Source organism: Asterias rubens, chromosome 10, assembly GCF_902459465.1.
Source record: "Asterias rubens chromosome 10, eAstRub1.3, whole genome shotgun sequence".
Taxonomy (NCBI): Eukaryota; Metazoa; Echinodermata; class Asteroidea; order Forcipulatida; family Asteriidae; genus Asterias; species Asterias rubens.
The window spans coordinates 1,901,692-1,921,143 of record NC_047071.1 but is presented as its reverse complement, the minus strand read 5'-3'; the positions used below and the strand labels follow the sequence as shown (position 1 = coordinate 1,921,143).

At 40.8% G+C, this 19,452-nt stretch overlaps 1 protein-coding gene across 3 annotated transcripts in view; it reads left to right on the top strand.

The window, feature by feature from the left end:
- The first annotated feature begins 878 nt into the window (after positions 1 to 878).
- The window catches only part of LOC117295504 (serine/threonine-protein kinase ATR-like), a 41,354-nt gene continuing 22,780 nt past the window's right edge, over positions 879 to 19,452 (top strand). Inside the window, exons 1-27 of one of the 3 annotated variants that reach the window (XM_033778190.1) lie at positions 879 to 1,071; positions 2,166 to 2,312; positions 2,985 to 3,079; positions 4,321 to 4,518; positions 4,751 to 4,921; positions 5,674 to 5,786; positions 6,439 to 6,530; positions 7,663 to 7,777; positions 8,276 to 8,409; positions 9,285 to 9,448; positions 9,894 to 10,045; positions 10,326 to 10,564; positions 11,123 to 11,246; positions 11,851 to 12,175; positions 12,382 to 12,449; positions 12,588 to 12,678; positions 13,082 to 13,176; positions 14,039 to 14,142; positions 14,283 to 14,381; positions 14,697 to 14,872; positions 15,405 to 15,537; positions 16,040 to 16,198; positions 16,467 to 16,563; positions 16,845 to 17,036; positions 17,472 to 17,564; positions 17,952 to 18,053; positions 18,943 to 19,038. In XM_033778190.1, the coding sequence (XP_033634081.1) occupies positions 2,215 to 2,312; positions 2,985 to 3,079; positions 4,321 to 4,518; positions 4,751 to 4,921; positions 5,674 to 5,786; positions 6,439 to 6,530; positions 7,663 to 7,777; positions 8,276 to 8,409; positions 9,285 to 9,448; positions 9,894 to 10,045; positions 10,326 to 10,564; positions 11,123 to 11,246; positions 11,851 to 12,175; positions 12,382 to 12,449; positions 12,588 to 12,678; positions 13,082 to 13,176; positions 14,039 to 14,142; positions 14,283 to 14,381; positions 14,697 to 14,872; positions 15,405 to 15,537; positions 16,040 to 16,198; positions 16,467 to 16,563; positions 16,845 to 17,036; positions 17,472 to 17,564; positions 17,952 to 18,053; positions 18,943 to 19,038 (3,525 nt within the window). In that variant the 5' untranslated portion in view covers positions 879 to 1,071; positions 2,166 to 2,214. Of the gene's footprint in view, positions 1,072 to 2,132; positions 2,313 to 2,984; positions 3,080 to 4,320; positions 4,519 to 4,750; positions 4,922 to 5,673; positions 5,787 to 6,438; positions 6,531 to 7,662; positions 7,778 to 8,275; positions 8,410 to 9,284; positions 9,449 to 9,893; positions 10,046 to 10,325; positions 10,565 to 11,122; positions 11,247 to 11,850; positions 12,176 to 12,381; positions 12,450 to 12,587; positions 12,679 to 13,081; positions 13,177 to 14,038; positions 14,143 to 14,282; positions 14,382 to 14,696; positions 14,873 to 15,404; positions 15,538 to 16,039; positions 16,199 to 16,466; positions 16,564 to 16,844; positions 17,037 to 17,471; positions 17,565 to 17,951; positions 18,054 to 18,942; positions 19,039 to 19,452 lie in introns of all 3 variants that reach the window. The other 2 variants (XM_033778189.1, XM_033778188.1) reach the window with 2 other exon arrangements.

The window sequence follows — 19,452 nt, the reverse complement described above, 5'->3', positions numbered from 1 at the left end:
ACGAGTAAATGGGACACTCAGGTTGATGGTATAAAACAGTCTGAGAAACAGCTCCCTCAGAAGTGGAGTAGTTTTCGAGAAGGGAGAAATTTTCCACGAATTTGATTTCAAGACTTCAGATTTAGAATTTGAGGTCTCAAAATTTAAGCATCTGAACGCACACAACTTCGTGTGACAAGGGTGTTTTTTTCTTTCATTATTTTCTCGCAACTTCGACGACCAACTGAGCTCAAATTTTCACAAATTGTTATTTTATGCAAATGTTGAGATAAACCAAGTGAGAAGACTGGTCTTTGGCAATTACCAATAGTGTCCAGAATAAATTATTTAATTACCACCCGTATGCGTAGACCACTGACTCAAAGGCACTTTGGTATTTTGTCAGAAGCACTAAAGAATTGTGCAACAAAGTTTTTCTCTTTCTCTTGCAACTTCGATAACCAATTGAGTCAAAATTTTCACATGCATTATGCTGGAATACACCATGTAAAAACACTGGTCTTTGACAATACAAAAATTGTCCAGTAGTTGTTACATTACTGTGGTGATCATTATTATCTGTAGGCCCTATGACGAAATAAGGGAATGATATTAGGGGGGAATGGAAATAAAACAAACAAACAACCAGACAAAACTTTACTTGAAGGAATTCATAAAAGTCATAACAACAATTCTCTTCTTAGTCTAGATTAGCTTAGCTATTATTCACAGAATACTCATAAGTCTGCAGTTCTGCATATTACATGACAATTTCAGTGTTCAGTTTCGCCACAGGGATAACGCTGTTGGCCTACGTTTGAAGACAAGTCTTCCTAAAGCGACGATGCAACAGTGGTTTGACGTCTAAGAAAAACGGCTCTAGAGGGCGCACTATTTTAGTCTGGTGCTCATTTTAAAGAGTTTATTTTTGTACCAAACTCTGCTAGGGCCAGCAGGTACCATTCATACACTTCCATGCGCCGCGAAAGTCAACAAAAACTTGTGAAGTTGAGTTTTGCTCTCCAGTTTCATGAGTTTAATATGTTTTATGTCCCAACTTTGCCAGGAATTAAGAGTCTTCTTACAAGAGCTGTAAGTTTCATACTTTATGGTCACTCTGTTTACGGTTTTTAGTTGTTATTTCTTGTGTGAATCATTCCTTATTTTCGGACACAGTGTCACCGTCAGCGGTCACTCACTGTCGTCGGTGTCACTGGTCAGACACTCGGGACTTGTCACAGTATGTAACACTACCGGTCCTACACTGTACTCAAAACGTACTGCAGTACTAACACTACGCCGGAGTCCGAATATTAACACTAATGTTATTTGGCAACTTCTGCTAGTGCCACAACTTTTTCATTTGTTATGTCTTAACTTTACTAAGAATTTCCTTAATGAATCTAGTTCTGTCAACAAATAAAAAATGATAATAAGCTATTCTTTTTGGGGGGTAAAAATTTTTGAAACGTGGTGGCGGGATACAGTAACAGAGATCCTACCTTGATAAATCTTTTTAATGTAAGGACGAATGTCAAGAAGTTACAGAACATTTTATTTGGAATTCTTTAATGTTAAATTTGATATGGTATCACGAACAGAGTTTAGTTTTGAGGGGTTCAGTTGTAACTTTATTACGCTCTACAAAAACATGATAAGTTTACCACTGTTCACTGTGTAGGCCTAGTTGAAGAATGGTTTATAAATCAGTAATTACTGATATTTTATTGCCTTTTTTTATTCAACTGGATTATGTTTTTATTGTTAAAGCCAGTGGACACTATTGGTAAATGTCAAAAACCAGCCTTCTCACTTGCTGTCTCTCAACATATGCATAAAATAACAAACCTGTGAAAATTTGAGCTCGATTGGTCGTCGGAGTTGCGAGATAACTATGAAAGAAAAAAACACCCTTGTCACACGAAGTTGTGTGCCTTCAGATGCTTGATTTCGAGACCACAAATTCTAAACTTGAGGTCTCGAAATCAAATTCGTCAAAAATTACTTCTTTCTCAAAAACTACTCCACTTCAGAGGGAGCCGGTTCTCACAATGTTTTATACTACCAACCTCTCCCCATTACTCGTTACCAAGTAAGGTTTTATGCTAATAATTATTTTGAGTAATTACCAATAGTGTCCACTGCCTTTAAAGCTGCTCATTGTACAGATTGATCTACACATGTAGCTGATAAGGTCTTGCCTCCAGCTGGTCGTGCCTCTTCAAGTCTTTCAGAATGATGGCTTCAACATCTTCAAATTCAGCACCAGGGATGTCTGGGTCTAACTTGGGTACCCTTCAAGCTGCTCTAGACATCATGAAAGACACACAATTGTAAGTGGGAAAAACTCAAACATCCTCAAAAAGCACCCTCATTGGGGTCATAAACACCCTCACCGTGGTCAAAGGAGACAATTGATTGGACAATAGCTGTTCTTTGTGTGTAAAAAACATGCAATGAGCTCAGCGTCTGTGTAGCATTTTGGGTTATGCACGGGTCTAATAAATTAATTCAATTCACTAAGGTTTGGAACTTGATCTTTCCCCCTTTTCCTGATTGCTTTGGCCTCTTTTTCTTTTCCAGATTTCATTTTTTACTATGTGTTGGACAACATGCTTCCGGGCAACAGTGATTTAGTTTACTTTTGTTGTCCTTGACCCGCATAGTATTGTTTTGTCCCTTTGTTTGGTATTTTTCGTGTGTCCTTATGCCAGACTAAATTCTTGTACTTGCATGCTCCCCTCATACACTCATTTTTCATTGTTCTAGCTGCCCTTGTGTCTTCTTAGTTTATGTCTACCTCTTTTCCTTTTTCTAGTCATTGGTTGGCAATCCATTATTCTTGTTATCCATCTATTTTCGTTTCTTCGGGCAGTGTGTCCAGTCCATCTCCATTTAACGTTTTTTATTGTCCTTATGATGTCTCTTACTCCAGTTTTCTTTAATGGCCGAAATTATGAAAAACAGCTGATTTATCTTGTTGTTATTGTTTATTATCTGATCAGCTCATCATGTACGCAGCAGCAGCAGACAGTAGCTCTGAAGACAATCCGTAAAACCATCTGTGACCTCGTCGACAAGAATACTGACCTACAGAGAAGTATGTTTACTGTGCATCTTGTTAATTGTTAGTAGGCCTGGGTGACTAGTGCAACTATTGATTGCTAAGTCAAGTCGCGACTACCATTTCTCAACTACTCGGTTAATTGTGCTGCCTCAACTACTAAAAAATTAGTCATGACTACTACAAAAATAGTCACCACTACCTGTTTGGTGAACCAATTGTGTCGTTCACAACTATTCAAGACAACATGATTTTCTTATGAAACACAATCAAACATCAGAGACACAATCCTTCAATTCTTTCAGCGTGAATTTTACTATAATTGCGTCTGCAGCAAACATTATGTCGCAATTCATTTTGGGAATTTAAAGACACTGGGCACTATTGGTAATTGTCAAAGACCAGTCTTCTCACTTGGTGTATCTCAACATATGGATAAAATAACAAACCTGTGAAGACTTGAGCCCAATTGGTCGTCAGAGTTGCAAGATAATTATGAAAGAAAAAAACACCCTTGTCACACGAAGTTGTGTGCTTTCAGATGCTTGATTTCGAGACCTCAAATTCTAAACTGGAAGTCTCAAAATCAAATTCGTGAAAATCTACTTCTTTCTCAAAAACTACGTTACTTCAGAGGGAGCCGTACTCTCGCAATGTTTTATACTAACAACAGCTCTCCATACTCGTCACCAAGTAAAGTTTTATGCTAATAATTATATTGAGTAATTACCAGAAGTGTCCACTGCCTTTAAAATAAGTCTCGACTAGTATTGAAGAGCGACTAGTTGAGTAGTAAACTTCACTAGTTTTAGAAGCCCTTTGTAAGAAGCTACCATTCTTCTTGTAAACTATTATTAAACCATTTATTAAAGCCATTATACACCTTCGGTACAGAAATAAAAAGAAAAAGTTCACAGATTTACAAATAATTTACAGGGTTTACAGAAGGTAATGGTGAAAGACTTCTCTTGAAATATTGTTCCATGAAATGCTTTACTTTTTGAGAAAACATTAAAACAATATCAATTCTCGATAGCGAGAATTCCGGATTTATTTGAAACACATGTCATGACACGGCAAACCGTGCGAAAACAAGAGTGGGTTTTCCCGTTATTTTCTCCGGACTCCGACGTCCGATTGAGCCTAAATTTTCACAAGTTTGTTATTCTATACATAAGTTGTGATACACGAAGTGTGGGACTTGGACAATACTGTTTACCGAAAGTGTATACTGGCTTTAAGTAACCGTGCAATTTATGTTTGTTCTCTTGTCATAGTTTCTCTGGAGTTGTCAAAGGAAACGAGCGGCACCCCAGTCACGGTGTCAGTCCTCAACTTTGTGAACCACTGCATCCAAAAGTTTCCACGTCTGTTTGTGGGAAACAGCGCCGCAGCGTTCAACGCTAACGAAACCATGGGCCCAGTGAGACCTCAGCTACAGGCCCCTCAAGATCCGGAGTACTACATATGCAAAGGTACGAGACGGAATGGCAGACCTGAATGTCAAGAGATTGCTGTTATGACCCTTTTAAAGACTACTCATTTCTGAATCATCGTCACTGAATGCCCAGACATTGCTCATATTGTTCATATAAAAAAGAATTGAAACCGCATTGGTACGGTTATTGTAAAATGTGCTATATAAGAGGTAGTTATTATTATGATTGTTATTGTCATTGAATAATTCGCTTCTTTGTAATTGCACAGGACTGAACATGTGGCTTCTGTCCCGTCTGATGAGAATCCTGAACGATTATTTCTGCCTAACCCTCCATGATCAAGTCATCCAGATCATTGTTGCTCTACTGCAGGCCGTCAAGTACAAAGACCCGCCGTCCTTCACGGAACTCTTGAACGAACTCTGTGAGCTTGCAGCAGGTGAAACTATTACTAATAATAATAGTAGACTTGTACTGCGCACATATCCACCCTGCTGGGTGTTCAAGACGCTGGAAAACCAAAAAATAAACGAAACAAAACAGGCACAACTAAATTAGTCCTTGAAAACCTGTGACATAACCTAAGTTTTGAGAAGAGATTTGAGTTTTGTGATATAACCACAACAACTAAGATTGAGCGGTAGAGACTTCCCAGATGTGTGGCGCAGATTAATCCACTTCCCTACCCTTGCATTTTGTTATTATTTATAATGGTAATAGAAAGTGGGATTTGTATAATTAGGTGCGGTTTGCAGTAGCATCACCAATTCTTTTCAGAACCAACGCTGCTTTAAAAAGATTGACACACAGTGCTACGGCAAAACCTCACCTAATTATACTCCCACCATGCAAAGTTTCAAAATATACTTACTGATATCTTACTAAGATATGCTTGCCAGATTAATGTTGCAAGACAAATTACTGTGTCACAATGTAACATATTTTGTGACTGGTATCCAGTTCTTTTTTTGCTGAGCAGAAATTTCTCAAGCAATATTGTCTGCTCTTGAGCTTTTCTGCTTTTGATACTTAAAAGTAGCTCTATGAAACTAGGCCCTGTTTCTTGCCATTTTGTGCAAGACAGTGCCACAATTCTAGAACTAGAATTCCCTATTTTGAACTAGAATTCCTGTTTTGAACCCCTGTGTGGATCTACTAATTCCATTCACGAAATAATATTTTATGTCCTAGATGTATCAACTGCCGTCAAACACAACTTTTCTGCAGGGGAGAGAGATGAACTTGACATCCCCCTGGAAATCCAACGCTTCATTGTCGACGGGAACCAGCTAAGCAGCTTACAGGTATGCGTAATGCTCTTACTAATAAATCAGTGGCGTGAGTGGTAGATGATACTCATGCTTACATTGTTGGACTGTGAAGGGGTAACCCTGTTTCAGCCCCAGAAGTAGGTCGCAATATACCCCAGGTGACAGTTGATTTGTGTCGTCAGCCCAAATCAGTTAAGTGTAGCCCTAAACTTAAAGTGCCCATCCGGCCTTGTGATGTTGGGCGATATCTCATAAAAGAGTAACCTTGTTAATTAATATTATTAATACCAGGGCCCAATTTCATAGAGCTGCTAAGCACGAAAATTTGCTTAGCATGAAATTTCTTCCTTGGTAAAAACAGGATTACCAACCGAATTTCCATTTTGTTGCATTTCCTAGTTACTTGTATTCAGCTGTTGTATGGCTATCTTGAAAATCACGTAGATAATTTGGTTGGGAAATCCTGTTTTTATCAAGGCAAACATTTCATGCTTAGCAAATTGTTGTGCTTAGCAGCTCTATGAAATTGGGCCCAGGCCTTTTGGGGTTTGGCATTTTAGGTTTTAGCCTTGTTTGGGGCAGACCTACATTAAAACAAAAAGTTTGAACCATCTTTAGCGTGATTTCATTGTATTTATTTGGTTCATGATAACAGAGTCTCCCCAAATTTGTTTTGTATCTTAAGGATATTGAAGACATGTCTGGCATCTACACCAGCCCAAAATCCATCACTTTGAAGTACTTCACAAATTGCAATCTGCTGCAGTTGGCTCTCACGTAAGTTTGAACAAAACATAAATAATGGTCTATAAATAAGGGAATCAATAAGGCCTGGTTCTTGATAATTTTACCGAGACGAAGTCGAGGTAAATTATCAAGAACCAGGCCTCGGCGGGTTTAAACCACGAGTTGAAAACCAATTCAACACACTTTGATTCCCATTCATAAATACCTTTTCGGTCAAAAAACATCAACACTTACGGTCAAAAATTAAAATAAATGCAAAATTTTTAATTTTTCAATGATTTCTTTCAACACAACACCCCTCCAGCTATGAAATGGTAAGGCCCATTCAAGGCCCTTGGGTAAACAACTCCTTATAAGGGAATGCTGTGCGCGTATCGCGTGATGTGGCACAACTGTCTCGGCCGTTGCTCTCGACCAATAGGAATGAAGAAACTGTGTTATAAGCACAGGTGCAAACTCGCGTGTCACGCCCATGTTTCAACACTTTTTACTGGTCATAAACAAAGGTTTATACACACCCATGTGACGTGCTCTCCACCAATAGGAATAGCGAAACTGTCTGAGGTATCTATGAATAATAACTAGTTCTTATAAAGTGCATTTTACTGTAGTGTATCAATTTGCTTAGGGCTCATAAGTGCCCGGGCCTAATTTCATAAAGATGTTAAGCAAAAATACAACTTAGCAAATATGTAGGAAGAAACTATAAAATTGTTTTAACCTTGCGGGTACAACCATGTGTAAATCTCTTTTGTGGAAGTGTTGGCTTTGAAAAGAGCCGGTGTGGTATCGACGTTTCGAGCAGTAAACTCTGCTCAACTTCAGGAGAAGACTGTCGGCTAATCATTCTCAGTTCCCTGTGGAGTATACAGCCCCGGGCTGCCATGGCGCTCGGAAGTCTTTTTCAAATACATTATCAACATTTACCCTAACAGGTACCCATTTATACCTCCGGGTGAAGAGAAGCAACTGTAGTAAAGCATCTTACTCAACAACACATGTTACATGACCGGGACTCGAATCCACATCTCTATGACTTAACCACCAGAACAATTTGATGTGCTAAACAGCTTGCCCATGACATGCCATAAATATGGTTGTGAGTAATTAAATAACAGTTTTGAAAGTTAATGCTCTGTTTTCCCCCTTCTTTTTGATGCAGTAAGATATTGGGTGAAATGGCATTTGATCTCTCCATCACACCATGTCATCAAGAACGTGGCATTTGGAATACGTTGTTACTACAGTTCAATGCTGGACAGTATGAAGTTAAGCAGGTAAGTAGGGTGGAAAACCAAATTATTGTGAAAAGTATTTTTATTTGATTTACGCCCCCTTAGCAAGTTGTTGTGCTTACATGCTTTGTGAAATTGAGCCAAGGCCTTTAAAGACACTGGACACTATTGGTAATTGTCAAAGACTTGGTGTATCTCAACATATGCATAAAATAACAAACATGTACAAATTTAAGCTCAATCCGTCGTGGGAGTTGATAATAATGAAAGGAAAAAACACCCTTGTCACACAAAGTTGGGTGCTTTCAGATGCCTGATTTCGAGACCTCAAATTCTAAATCTGAGGTCTCGAAATCATTTCTCACAATGTGTTTTTACTATCAACAGCTCTCCATTGATCGTTACCAGGTAAGGTTTTATGCTAATACTTATTTTGAGTAATTACCAATAGTGTCCACTGCCTTTAAGGTTTTTTTCCTCCTAGGACCATTACCAACCATGTAGCGTACATTGATGGTTAAATTTCCTTCCACCCATCAGGCTACCATGGACGTTGTGGCTAAGCTCTTCACCTTGGGATGCGTTCCCCTTCAAGACGTTCTGGATAAGCTCCTGGAGTACATCATGTGTCTGCTCTCCCTTCGCTTCTCTGCGGACGGATTAGAGGGATATGAGTGAGTAGAATACGTAATCCAGATTAGCTCGGAGGGATAATCTCTTCGGGGGATAAAATCAGTAGGATTTGAAACTTTGCATGGTGGAAATCGATATGGAAAGGTTTGTGGTAACACCAATCAGAAGACGATCAGAGCATACTGATCGAAACCAACGATTCTTTTCAGAACCACCTAAACTCATAAGAGATAGTTATAACATGGTGTTAACCTTTCCATATCTGTGTAAAATCGCCGCCAATGCTCTTTTTGTATACATATGAGATAATCTTTTTTTGTTAGCTAGTTCAGAAAAGGCAGGTGCAAATACTTGATGTGATGGCGAACGTGAAGATATTAAAAGAAATTGCAGAGAATGGTTGAATTGCCATTTGCAAATCCTCTAATCATAATTGTTTATTTATTTTTAAATTAAATAACTATTACCATTACTATTCGGAAATGGCACCCAAATTCGACCATATTCATCTTCTGGTAAGGAGACTTTTCTGTTTTTAAACCTTAACAAGACACTGGACACTTTTGGTAATTGGCAAAGACCAGTCTTCTCACTCGTATTATTGGTGTATCTCAACATATGCATAAAATAACGAACCTGTGAAAATTTGAGCTCAATTGGTCGTCAAAGTTGGGAGATAATAATGAAAGAAAAAACTGCCTTGTCGTGTGCTTTTCATATGCTTGATTTCGAGACCTCAAGTTCTGAGGTCTCAAATCAAAATTACTTCTTTCTCGAAAACTACATTACTTTAAAGGGAGCCATTTCTCACAATGTTTAACACTATCAACACCTCCCCATTACTCGTTACCAAGACAGGTTTTAGGCTAATAATTATTTTGAGTAATTACCAATAGTGTCCACTGCCTTTAACAAGGGACATACAAGGCCTGGAGTTGAGCATGGCTAGATGCCTGATGGAGATCTACCCGCTGAGCCTGGAGCGTCGGACTTACTGCCTCCCATCGTCTGTCATCAATGTCACCATGGAAACCATGGCTCGCTATCTGTCTCTTGGTGGACTCTCCTCACTCCAGAGAGGTACTTGATTAGACGTTTATTTGCATGCTAGTCGCTGAGCTACATCTTTAGTGAAGACCACCATTTTTGACCTAAAATTTGATCAAAAGTATTTGTAAAAAATTAATGGCAATTATAAACCCCCCCCCAAAAAAAAAATAAATAAATAAATAAAGAAATAAATAAAAATGTGAAGAAAAAAAATACTACAAAAATTATATCTTTGCCTCCCCCCTAACAAAATGAAAATGGCTGGTTACACCACTGGTGCACAGATGTGCCCCCCTACACAATCTGCACAAATGAAAGCTTACAAATGGAAGGTCAACTTGCTAGAAAATGCAAACAAAAGTAGGAGGGGTAAAGAAAATCTCCATCCAACTGCTCACGATTTGGGTTGCGTTTGGTTCCTTTAAAGAAATATTGAAAAATAAAAAAATCTGTATTTTTCTTTTATTTGTTGAAGTGGAACTAAGAGAAGCTGTTTGTCAGATTCTTGTGTTCGTCTACAGTCAGCCACCCCCTCGTTGTCTGTCTATGGAAATGATCAGACAACGACAGACGAAAGTCATCAATAGCGCCCTCATTGGCAACTTAGGAAAGAGTTCAGAACTTCAGGTAAAGGATTTTCCAGAAGCTGCAATTTTTACAGTCATGCTGAGCCTGCTACATACTTCACTCGAAAGCAAAATTTTGGTGGTGGCAATAATATTTTTCCTAATTTTGAGGCAAGAAAAGTCGCTTCGCTTTTGCTTTCGTGTGAAGACTGACCCCGGCTTGAGACTAATAAATGTCACTTAATCTTTGACAAAATATAAAAAGTATGACACTTACGAATACTTGCTCAAAGAAATTATCCAGCCTTTTTGAATATAGATTTGTTTGTTTTCCGGTGTAGTTTATCGTAGCACCGCTTCTAAAAACCATCCAGAAGGAATTTTCAGCCGTCCATGACCCAACCACCCTGGCATCCTCCTCGTCAGTCAGTTGCGTCACCAGGAAAGACGCCATCCTCTCCCTAGCAACAGCTGCCATGGAAACCACTGGTTCTTGCATGAGCAGCGGGGATGAGAGGCCGGCTAAGACGAGGCGTCTGACACTGCACAGGACGCCAGGGAAGAAGTTACTGAAGGCTGGGTGAGTAGGTCCCGCATACTAGGATTGGTTGTGGTAAAAGAACCCAGAACACTTATCTTGGAAGAGTAAGAGTAACCCTGGGGTGCAATCCACTCACGCAAACGTTGCCAACAGTTGCGCACGCTCGCCAACAATTTCAAGTGGAACGAGTTGTGTGCTGCCACTGTTGGCGAACGTTGGCAACTTTAGGCGAACATACTTCTGGGGTGTTGGCGAGTGGTTTTTAAAATAGCGGACAAGCATACAGTATTATTCCTTTGTCACAAACATAATAACATTGTATTTTCGGTGATTTATAATGAAGATTTAAAGTAACAAAGTTAATCAGTTAAAGAAACGATGTAGAAAAGATAAGACAAGATAAAAAACGTTTGTGCGAACAGTTGCGAGTCGTTTGCGTGAGTGGAACGCATTCCTGGTGTTTCTGGTTCACAGAGCAAGCACCCTGCAGGTCACCCTTTTCACTGTGGTACCACCTAGTGTAAGAGTGCTCTATGACTTTTCTGTTTTGGTTGTTCTAACTTTGAACCTTTTGGGATCTTATTAAACAATGTTCAGGGAAGCAACGAGTAGTAGTTCAGCTGAAGAGGAGACGTCGACCAACGCTGTGAACTCTGCAACCTTGAAGGAGGTGATTGAGAAGTTGATCAGCCTCTTCCAATGTGTAGCCTCAGCTCAAGCAGTAAGTATTTATCTAACGTGTAGCCTCTGCTCAAGCAGTAAGTATCTTATCCAGTATGTAGCCTCGGCTCAAGCAGTATAAAGAATGTTATCCAGTGTGTAGCCTCAGCTCAAACAGTGAGTATTTATCTAATGTGTAGCCTCTGCTCAAGCATTAAGTATCTTATCCAATATGTAGCCTCGGCTCAAGCAGTATAAAGAATGTTATCCAATGTGTAGCCTCAGCTCAAGCAGTAAGTATTTATATAATGTGTAGCCTCTGCTCAAGCAGTAACTATCTAATCCAATATGTAGCCTCGGCTCAAGCAGTAAAAAAAAAATGTTGTCCAGTGTGTAGTCTCAGCTCAAGCAGTAAGTCTTTATTACTTTTTTTGTTTAGATTTTTGAGGTATCACCCATTTCATAAGGCTGAATGGCCACTTCAGGTGGGAAAAAAACCTTGTTCTGCACGGTACTTTTCCGGTGGTTGTCCTTGACTAATCTTGACAACGTCACTAACTTCAAGTGTGTGGTCCACAAGACAGTATGCAACTTTCCCAGTTATGACTTTCAATCATTATTTTAAAAATAACGCCGCCATTTATCTTTGATCACGACACTTCCAGGAAATGCTTCCAAACATCTTAGAAGGAATCCGCGTGGCCCTAGAGGTCGTCCTACGATCCTGCTCTCTGGTAGCCCTGAAGAAGCCCCCGAGAGACCCTCCCTCGAACCCCTCGGACCGAACCCCCAGGTCATCTAAGCTTCGCAGCCGAGTCGCCCGCAGCAATCCGGATATCCTCTCTGCCTGGCTGACGGCCGAACATTCGAGGGAGCTCTGCGCCTCCCTGGTGGTCGCTCTGCAGATCTTGGCCAACTGCAAAGAGCCGGTGGTTGATATCGGCCTCAGGAAAATCATCCAGATCATCGGTTCCCTGCTGGCTGCACAAGGTAGGTATGAAACCGGTACTGCTGCAGCAATATTTGGCCACATGCCTCGTATAAACATACACATTAAAAAACACTTTATTTATTTATTTCATTAAACATCCAACAGTGCAAAATACCGTGCAAGTCTCGCTCGAATCTGCAATGAGGTTTTGTTTTGTGTACTAAAAGAATGTTGTTGTTTTTGTTTTGTTTTATGTGATATCAAGATCTGACAAAACTGCCTGGTTCCCAGCTGTACACCTTTGTTTGGATGCTGTCGATTCCCTGGTTACCAGTAAGTACCACTGATTATAAATATTTGACTGTTTATACCTTAAAAAATGACATAATTTAACCCTCCTGCTGTCTGACCATTAATTTACATCAAAATCCACTCAACAATGGCGAGTATTGTTGTTGTTGCTGTTAACAGATGGATTCCAACTGGCTCGATCTTAGAATTGTAGGAGAGATGTCCTCTCGTGAGGTGGCTGATCTTAGTTCTAGCCTGGCTGATAAGATAGGTAATCTTGAGCAATCTTTTAACTAGGGCTCAAATTTTTTTGGGAAACCACAAGACCACAGGGCTTGTTTTTAAAAATGACCTCCTTTGTAAACATTTGGTAACGAGAGCGTCTCAAAAGTGACGCATTATAGGCGCGAAAAAAACACTTCTGTGGGTACACGCCTGCAATCCATTTGGCAACTACTCTGTGTGTCTCTTGGGCTAGGCCTCATGTATGTTGTTTACTTTGATACTGTTTTTTTTTTTTTAGTTCTCCAATTTGCCTGTATTTGTTTGCATTTGAGTTGTTGTGTTTGAATCAAGGCCAGTTTTAATATCCCCCGTGTGGGATAACAAAATTCTTATCTTATCTTATCTTATATTAATAATAACAATAATGATTTTGTGAACAACCTTTTCAGATGACGAAGTGGAAGCCCTCTGTCTCTTCCACCTCGCATTGCTGCCAAAAGAGATTGCGTCCAAGTGGAGAATTCATATCTTCAAGGCAGCTGTGGTAAGTCTTGCAGTTAGGGGAAGTATCTTCAAACCAACCCATGGAAACGGACAGTCAATGACTTTGACAACTGCCTATTTGCACACTGCATTGCCAATCGAATGACCAGTGTTGTAACTGCTTATTCATGCTTAGTGATATTTGGCTATGTGATGCTTGTAGTATCCTTACACTACATGCTTAGCAGTTACCCAATTCTAGACATTTCCTCACCAACATTCCAATCATGACCCAGCCTAACTAATGAATATTGCATAGAGACCACCATCCCATGCAATGATTGTATCTTTAAAACAGTAGCCCATTGATAAGCGCATTGTACCATTATACTCAACCTCGCTACCATGGGCAGCGCGCCGTATCACGCTAGCTCTGTGTACGTCTCTAACCCCTGGGTTAGAGACGTACCGTGTCTTTGATCCGTGTCTTTGATTGGCTATCATATACGCGCAAAATTTGAAACACCGTGCGTCTCCAAAAAGCTCTATACACCGAAACGCGTGCGTATAAAGATGTACGTATTCAAAGCAAGTTTATGATTTTTATTACACACAGCGCATCCAGCGTGTGCACGACTAACGCTCAACACAGAACGGATCAACCTCAGGACTAATTGTAAAATCCCTTATATTTGGATATTTTGGAGTTACACTTCAAGGGGTTATGATCGAGCAAGGCATGCTGGGGGAAAATGGCGCAGCGAGATCAATCACCCCTGGGAACGAGGTTGCATTATACTGTATGCATGAAGCAGGGCATGTACCACAATAAACCAACCAATCTATGAACCAACAACTACTGTGTCAAGCTTTAGACATTACAATGTTAACTTTAATCTCTCATCGGTTTTTGTGTTTTTCAGGGGAGTAATAAAGTACCTCAACGAGTGACTGCAGTAAAGGCCTTCCCATTCCTTCTGAGTAATCTAGGAGCGAACTCACAACATCTTCTTCATGATCACGTACAGTAAGTTCGGCACCGAGAAGGCTTGTTTGCTTTAATGGAACAAGTGGACCCTTCCTGCATCTGTGTAATTTCTGGGGTTACTCCCACACTTTTTAAACCAACATCCTTTATTCTATCTTTGGCTTTTCTTACTTGTACAGTGGCATGTTGAAGGACAAGTCTGTGGATGTTCTTGAAGAGCTTGGGAGAAGCATCGGTGCCATCTCATGTGTCATCTGTAGAAGCGTCACTATCCACAGGTATGTAAGAATAATAAAACAAATTTTAAAATAAATACTCGATTTAGGATGAGTAACCCGTCCTAACTTAGGATGGGTTCAATGCGACCTAAGGATACGAAACTGAACTCGTCCTATGCCCTAGGATTAATCCTAAGTTAGGATGAGTTTGGTGAAATCGACGGCTGGTCATGGAGCCAATAACATTCCTTTTAATCTTTCTCAGCTCCCTGGAGAGTATACATCCCTTGAGTGGGACCTTATGCAGCTGAATCCTTTGGCAAATGTTCTTGAAAGATCTTTTTTGTATGTTTTTCGTTCTTTAATTCTTTTCAGGCCGGATGACCCTCGCGCAACAAAGCCCTTGTCTAGTATCCTGACTCTACGCTGTAACGTTTGTCATAAGGACCCACTGTGTCCCGCCGGAGAATCCACATCCAATGAGGTCTTGCCCCTGGCTGTAGTGACGCCTTACCTTGCCTTGCTGTCTCATGGAATTACCGTCAAACAGGGTCAGTAGGAACTTATGCTTCAGTAGCCCTTATGTCTTGTCCCTAGAGGGGGCACTGGTGATGCTGCTTACACAAACGCGACGGGACCGCAAGGAGACACGCGCGCCATTCTGTACGCGCGTTGAATATGAAGTACATGTTGGAATTTGTGTTCATTGAACGCTACGCGATACTGTGTTGTCACCTTACAAAATGGACGCACAAACACACGCTGTGAGATGCTGTTTTTGTGAACTTAGAAAATGACTGCATGCGTGCATGTCGGGCCACGAATAACGGCCAGTGCGCCCTCTAGTTCTTATATATAACTCTATGGTCTTATCCCTATAAATACAGCCCCGGGGAGACCCTTCGGTTACTGTGTCCCTATTCCACTGGGTGAAAAGGCAGGCATGTTATTCCCCGGGGCTATCCTTGTAAAAAAAAACATTTTTTTCATAAATATAATTATGTTTTGTAAAACTATTTTTTTTATAAACTGTAATTGCATCTGTTAACAGCTGAGAGAGTTATATTTGATTTCCCTTATCAGCATTCCTAAGAAGCTTCCAGCACATCTTCAACCATCTCGATCTTTTAAGACCCAACACGGCCGTCACTAAATTCCTGGTGTCCTGCCTGGACCTGATCGAAGACAGGAGTTACGATCTCAGAGTTGAGTTCAGGTAAGGATGTGAAAAATGAGGTTGTCAAAAACAGTGTCAGAAATCTTTGTTTCTAACTCACTTCAGAAGGGAAAGAGCCATGCAGTCTTACTATCTAAAAAAAGAATCAGTTAACAAATTGAAAACTTGTGGCATGCCATGACCGAGCAATTAAGAGCACCGGATTCAAGCTCTGGTGTTTTTGATCAGCAAAGTGTGGGTTCGAGTCCTGGTCGTGAAACTTGTGTCCTTGTGTCCTTGGGTGGGACAACAGGCCCTAGGACTGATGTACATGTACTAGGATTGGTTGTGCACATAAAACAAATTGGAACATTTATCGCAAAATAGTAGGGGTTAACTCTTGTGTTTCTGGTTCATATACAGTAGCAAGCACCCTTGTTTACAGGTTTCCTCAGGCTTGCAAGCTACAGTGATCAAGTTCATTTATGAGGTAACCCCAGTTTTATTCCCAAAAATATTTGACACCAATTATAAACCCCCTTGTCTTTTCCCCCCATTGCAGCAAAAACATCAAGTATCTGATTGGTTGTGGGCATAGATCCAACAACGCCAACGACCAAGCTGTGGTGGCACGGCTCAAGTCCGCCTTCTTGGCTGCAAAGGCCTCTGGGAACAACCGACTACAGGAGACGGTGGTTCATACCATTGCAGAATTAGGGATGTAAGTCTATTTTGTTTTTTTTCGCTTAAGTATGTTGACCCTTACCCCTTGTAGCTGCAAACCCTCCCATATCAGACACCCTCCATGCCCTACAAAATACTCCACTCTGTGGTCATTTAGCACAAGCTCAAAGCTCTGGCGAGGAACTATTCAATGCTCAACACATTGCATAGAAATTCAACGCAGAGTCGAAGTTAGCTGAGGCTAAACTGTCAGATTTGTTCTCAATGTACATTTGTCACCGTGTTTGTCACCGTGTTTATGACAGGGTTGCTGAGGGAGAGTTGCTACTCGTTGTCATCATCAGTCTCCTGGAGTCACTCCTATCCAAGTCGGCACTAGTCAGAGCTGCTGCTTATGTCAAGGTAAGATAAGGCTCCTGGTAGATGATACACATGGCTCTTGGTGGCAGTTGATTTTGATCGACTGCCCAAATTAGTTAAATGTTGCCCTCACCTTGAAGTGGCTGCGTTGTGATTGCGATCAATCATAATCTGTTTTTCTTTTTTTAATGTATGCTCCGTTCAGTGATAAACTCGGTATTTCTTTGTACGGGGGATGCTCGTTACTAACTTCACCACTGCAGAGAGTGAGTTCTTAATTGGTCTCAACGTGTCAGTATTTCTACTTCCCACATTTATTCCAGATTCAAGATGTTGCGTTAGCCAAGCAGCTGAAGATGTCTGCCCTATTCACTCGCTTCAAGCAGCCCATCTGTCAGTTCCTCGTGGAAGCCTTGCACCTCTCAGAGGAGAACACAACCAGCGCAAGATGCCTTCACGTCATGAGCGAGGTGGCCCACGTCTTTGAGTTCAAGGATAAAGAGACATTCTTGTCAGTAAGTGAGGAAACTTCATCATCCTTCGGCCATGGGGCAGGCAACTTGAGTTTCTCCTGAAGACGATCAGAGCATACTTAAGGAACGTTCCTGTGGCCATATGCCAGCAATTCTAGTGGACCGCCAAGTCCCTCAAAATGGTCAGCCATTTTCATCTCCAAATACATGTACATGAGCGTGCAAGTACTATCATCGCACCCCTTCTATGGTTCAACCAAACACAGGCTCATTTTCAGTCCCGCGGTACTTTCCAAAAGAATTTGCCTACACGAATGTTCCTACACGAGAAAATATTCATATTTATTTCAGAAAGAAGTATTTCTCAAGACAAATTTGGAATTTGTAGCAACTCGTTTTCAAAGATTTTGTTCCTGATCATAAACACTTATATAACCAATCTTTAAGAGTTCTTCTATTTTTCTTGTCTCCCATCAGCGAATTCAGAAGATTCTCCTGCCCAGAATCTTAGCGAAGGCGACGCCCGTTGCCTCAGCGATCCTCAAGGTTATTGCCAAGACCCTAAGCATGGTGAGTCTTAAGCACAAGAAAATTCTGCTTACCAGAATAAGGCGACCAGCAAAACTGTCCTGCCACATGTACAATTTGTGACTGGTATCCTGCTCATTGCTGCTTAGCAGACAAATTGTTAAGCAAAATTGTCTGCTTTTCCTGAAAAAGGAAGTCTACAGCCATTCAACCAACCTGTTAATACTGCCGTACAGCCAGGGATCACACCCAAGTTTGAGACGCGACAGGAGAGGGATCACCTTGAGGGGATGCAGCTTTTTATTTCAAAGTATCAAGTTATAAACTGACTGGGTAAAACTTATACTCAAGTCAACCGCAAGTTTGTTGAAACTTACCCAGTAGGGTTCTCTTGTGTATCACTTCACTTTTTTTTCTTTTTTTTTACAGAATTATCGTGAGATGTTGGTTGAATGCTTCCGTTACATCTTCTCTTATCTCGTGCGGACCTGCAACAAGGCAGAGTTGGAGAAGGCACTGCTCTACCTTCGGGTAAGAGGCTGTTTATTCACCTCAGCTGCACCACCACTATAGACCTTTATCAAGCTGCCACCATCTTGGTCATGTTCCCTGTATCCAACGACAGCAATGGATGGTAATATTCATGGCACAAAAAGGACCCAAACTAATTCTTCTTCCAGGCTCAGTTTGGTAAGGCCGTGTCCGAAATTGGCGACTTCGGCTACAGCTACGGCTATGGTGCGCGCGTCTGCTATTCTTCAACACTGACAGACGCGCTGATCTAGCCGTAGCTGTAGCCAAAGTCGCCAATTCAGACACGGCCTAACATTGATTTGAACGGGAGAAAATCAAGATGGCCGCACCATGATAAAGGTCTGTTGAACAATCTCCCTCTGAATATACGTCAAGCTACCTCTACTGACTCATTCAAATTTCTATTAAAGCCATTGGACCCTTTCGGTAAACAGTATTTTCCAAGGCCCACACTTTGTGTATCACAACTGCTATATCAAATAACAAACCTGTGAAAATTTGGGCTCAATCGGTCATCGGAATCGGGAGAAAATAACGGGAAAACCCACCCTTTCGCCGTGTCGTTTCGCCGTGTCATGACATGTGTTTAAAATAAATCCATAATTCTCGTTAACGAGATTTGATATTGTTTTACTGTTTTCTCAAAAAGTAAAGCATTTCATGGAATAATATTTCAAGAGAAGTATTTCACCACTACATGTACCTTCTGTAAACCCTGTAAGTTATTTGTGAATCTGTGAACTTTTTTTTTTTTTTTCTGTACCGAAAGGGTCCAATGGCTTTAAAGACTCATATCTTTGTATCTTAGGTTAATGCGCTTAGAAATGTCAGTATGAAGCGCTATATAAATGTTTATTGTTATTATTACATTATTATTGGATTACAGAGTGAGACGGATATAGAGCTCGGCAGTCTCATGAGGATGGATTACCAAAGTCTACACAACGAGCTACTGCTACACCTCAGTGAGAACTACACCCAGGTACGAATTGATGGTTGTCCAACTGGGGTCAAATAAGCCTTTTTCACACTACTCTAATGGCCAGCCCTCAGCCCTTTCACACTTTGTTCACTTTACCCCTGATCTACCTCGGCTAATGGGCATACCCCGGGAATAGCCACCCCTGCTCTTGAGTAGGGGTACATCAAGTGGTAAAACCTTGGGTATTCTTAAACCCAGTGGAGTAAGGACCTATGTGGGGACAGTGTTAAGTGTGCCGGGGTAACCATGGGGTAAAAAAACTCCTTGGGCCTCCCCGTGCTGTTTTTCACGAAGATAATCGATGTAGTGTGAAAAAGGCTATTGATTGTGGAAAACGAACGAAAACCATGTTCTTCTATAAAATCCAATATTTCTTTTTTCATTGTATGGCAGTGGACACTATTGGTAATTGTG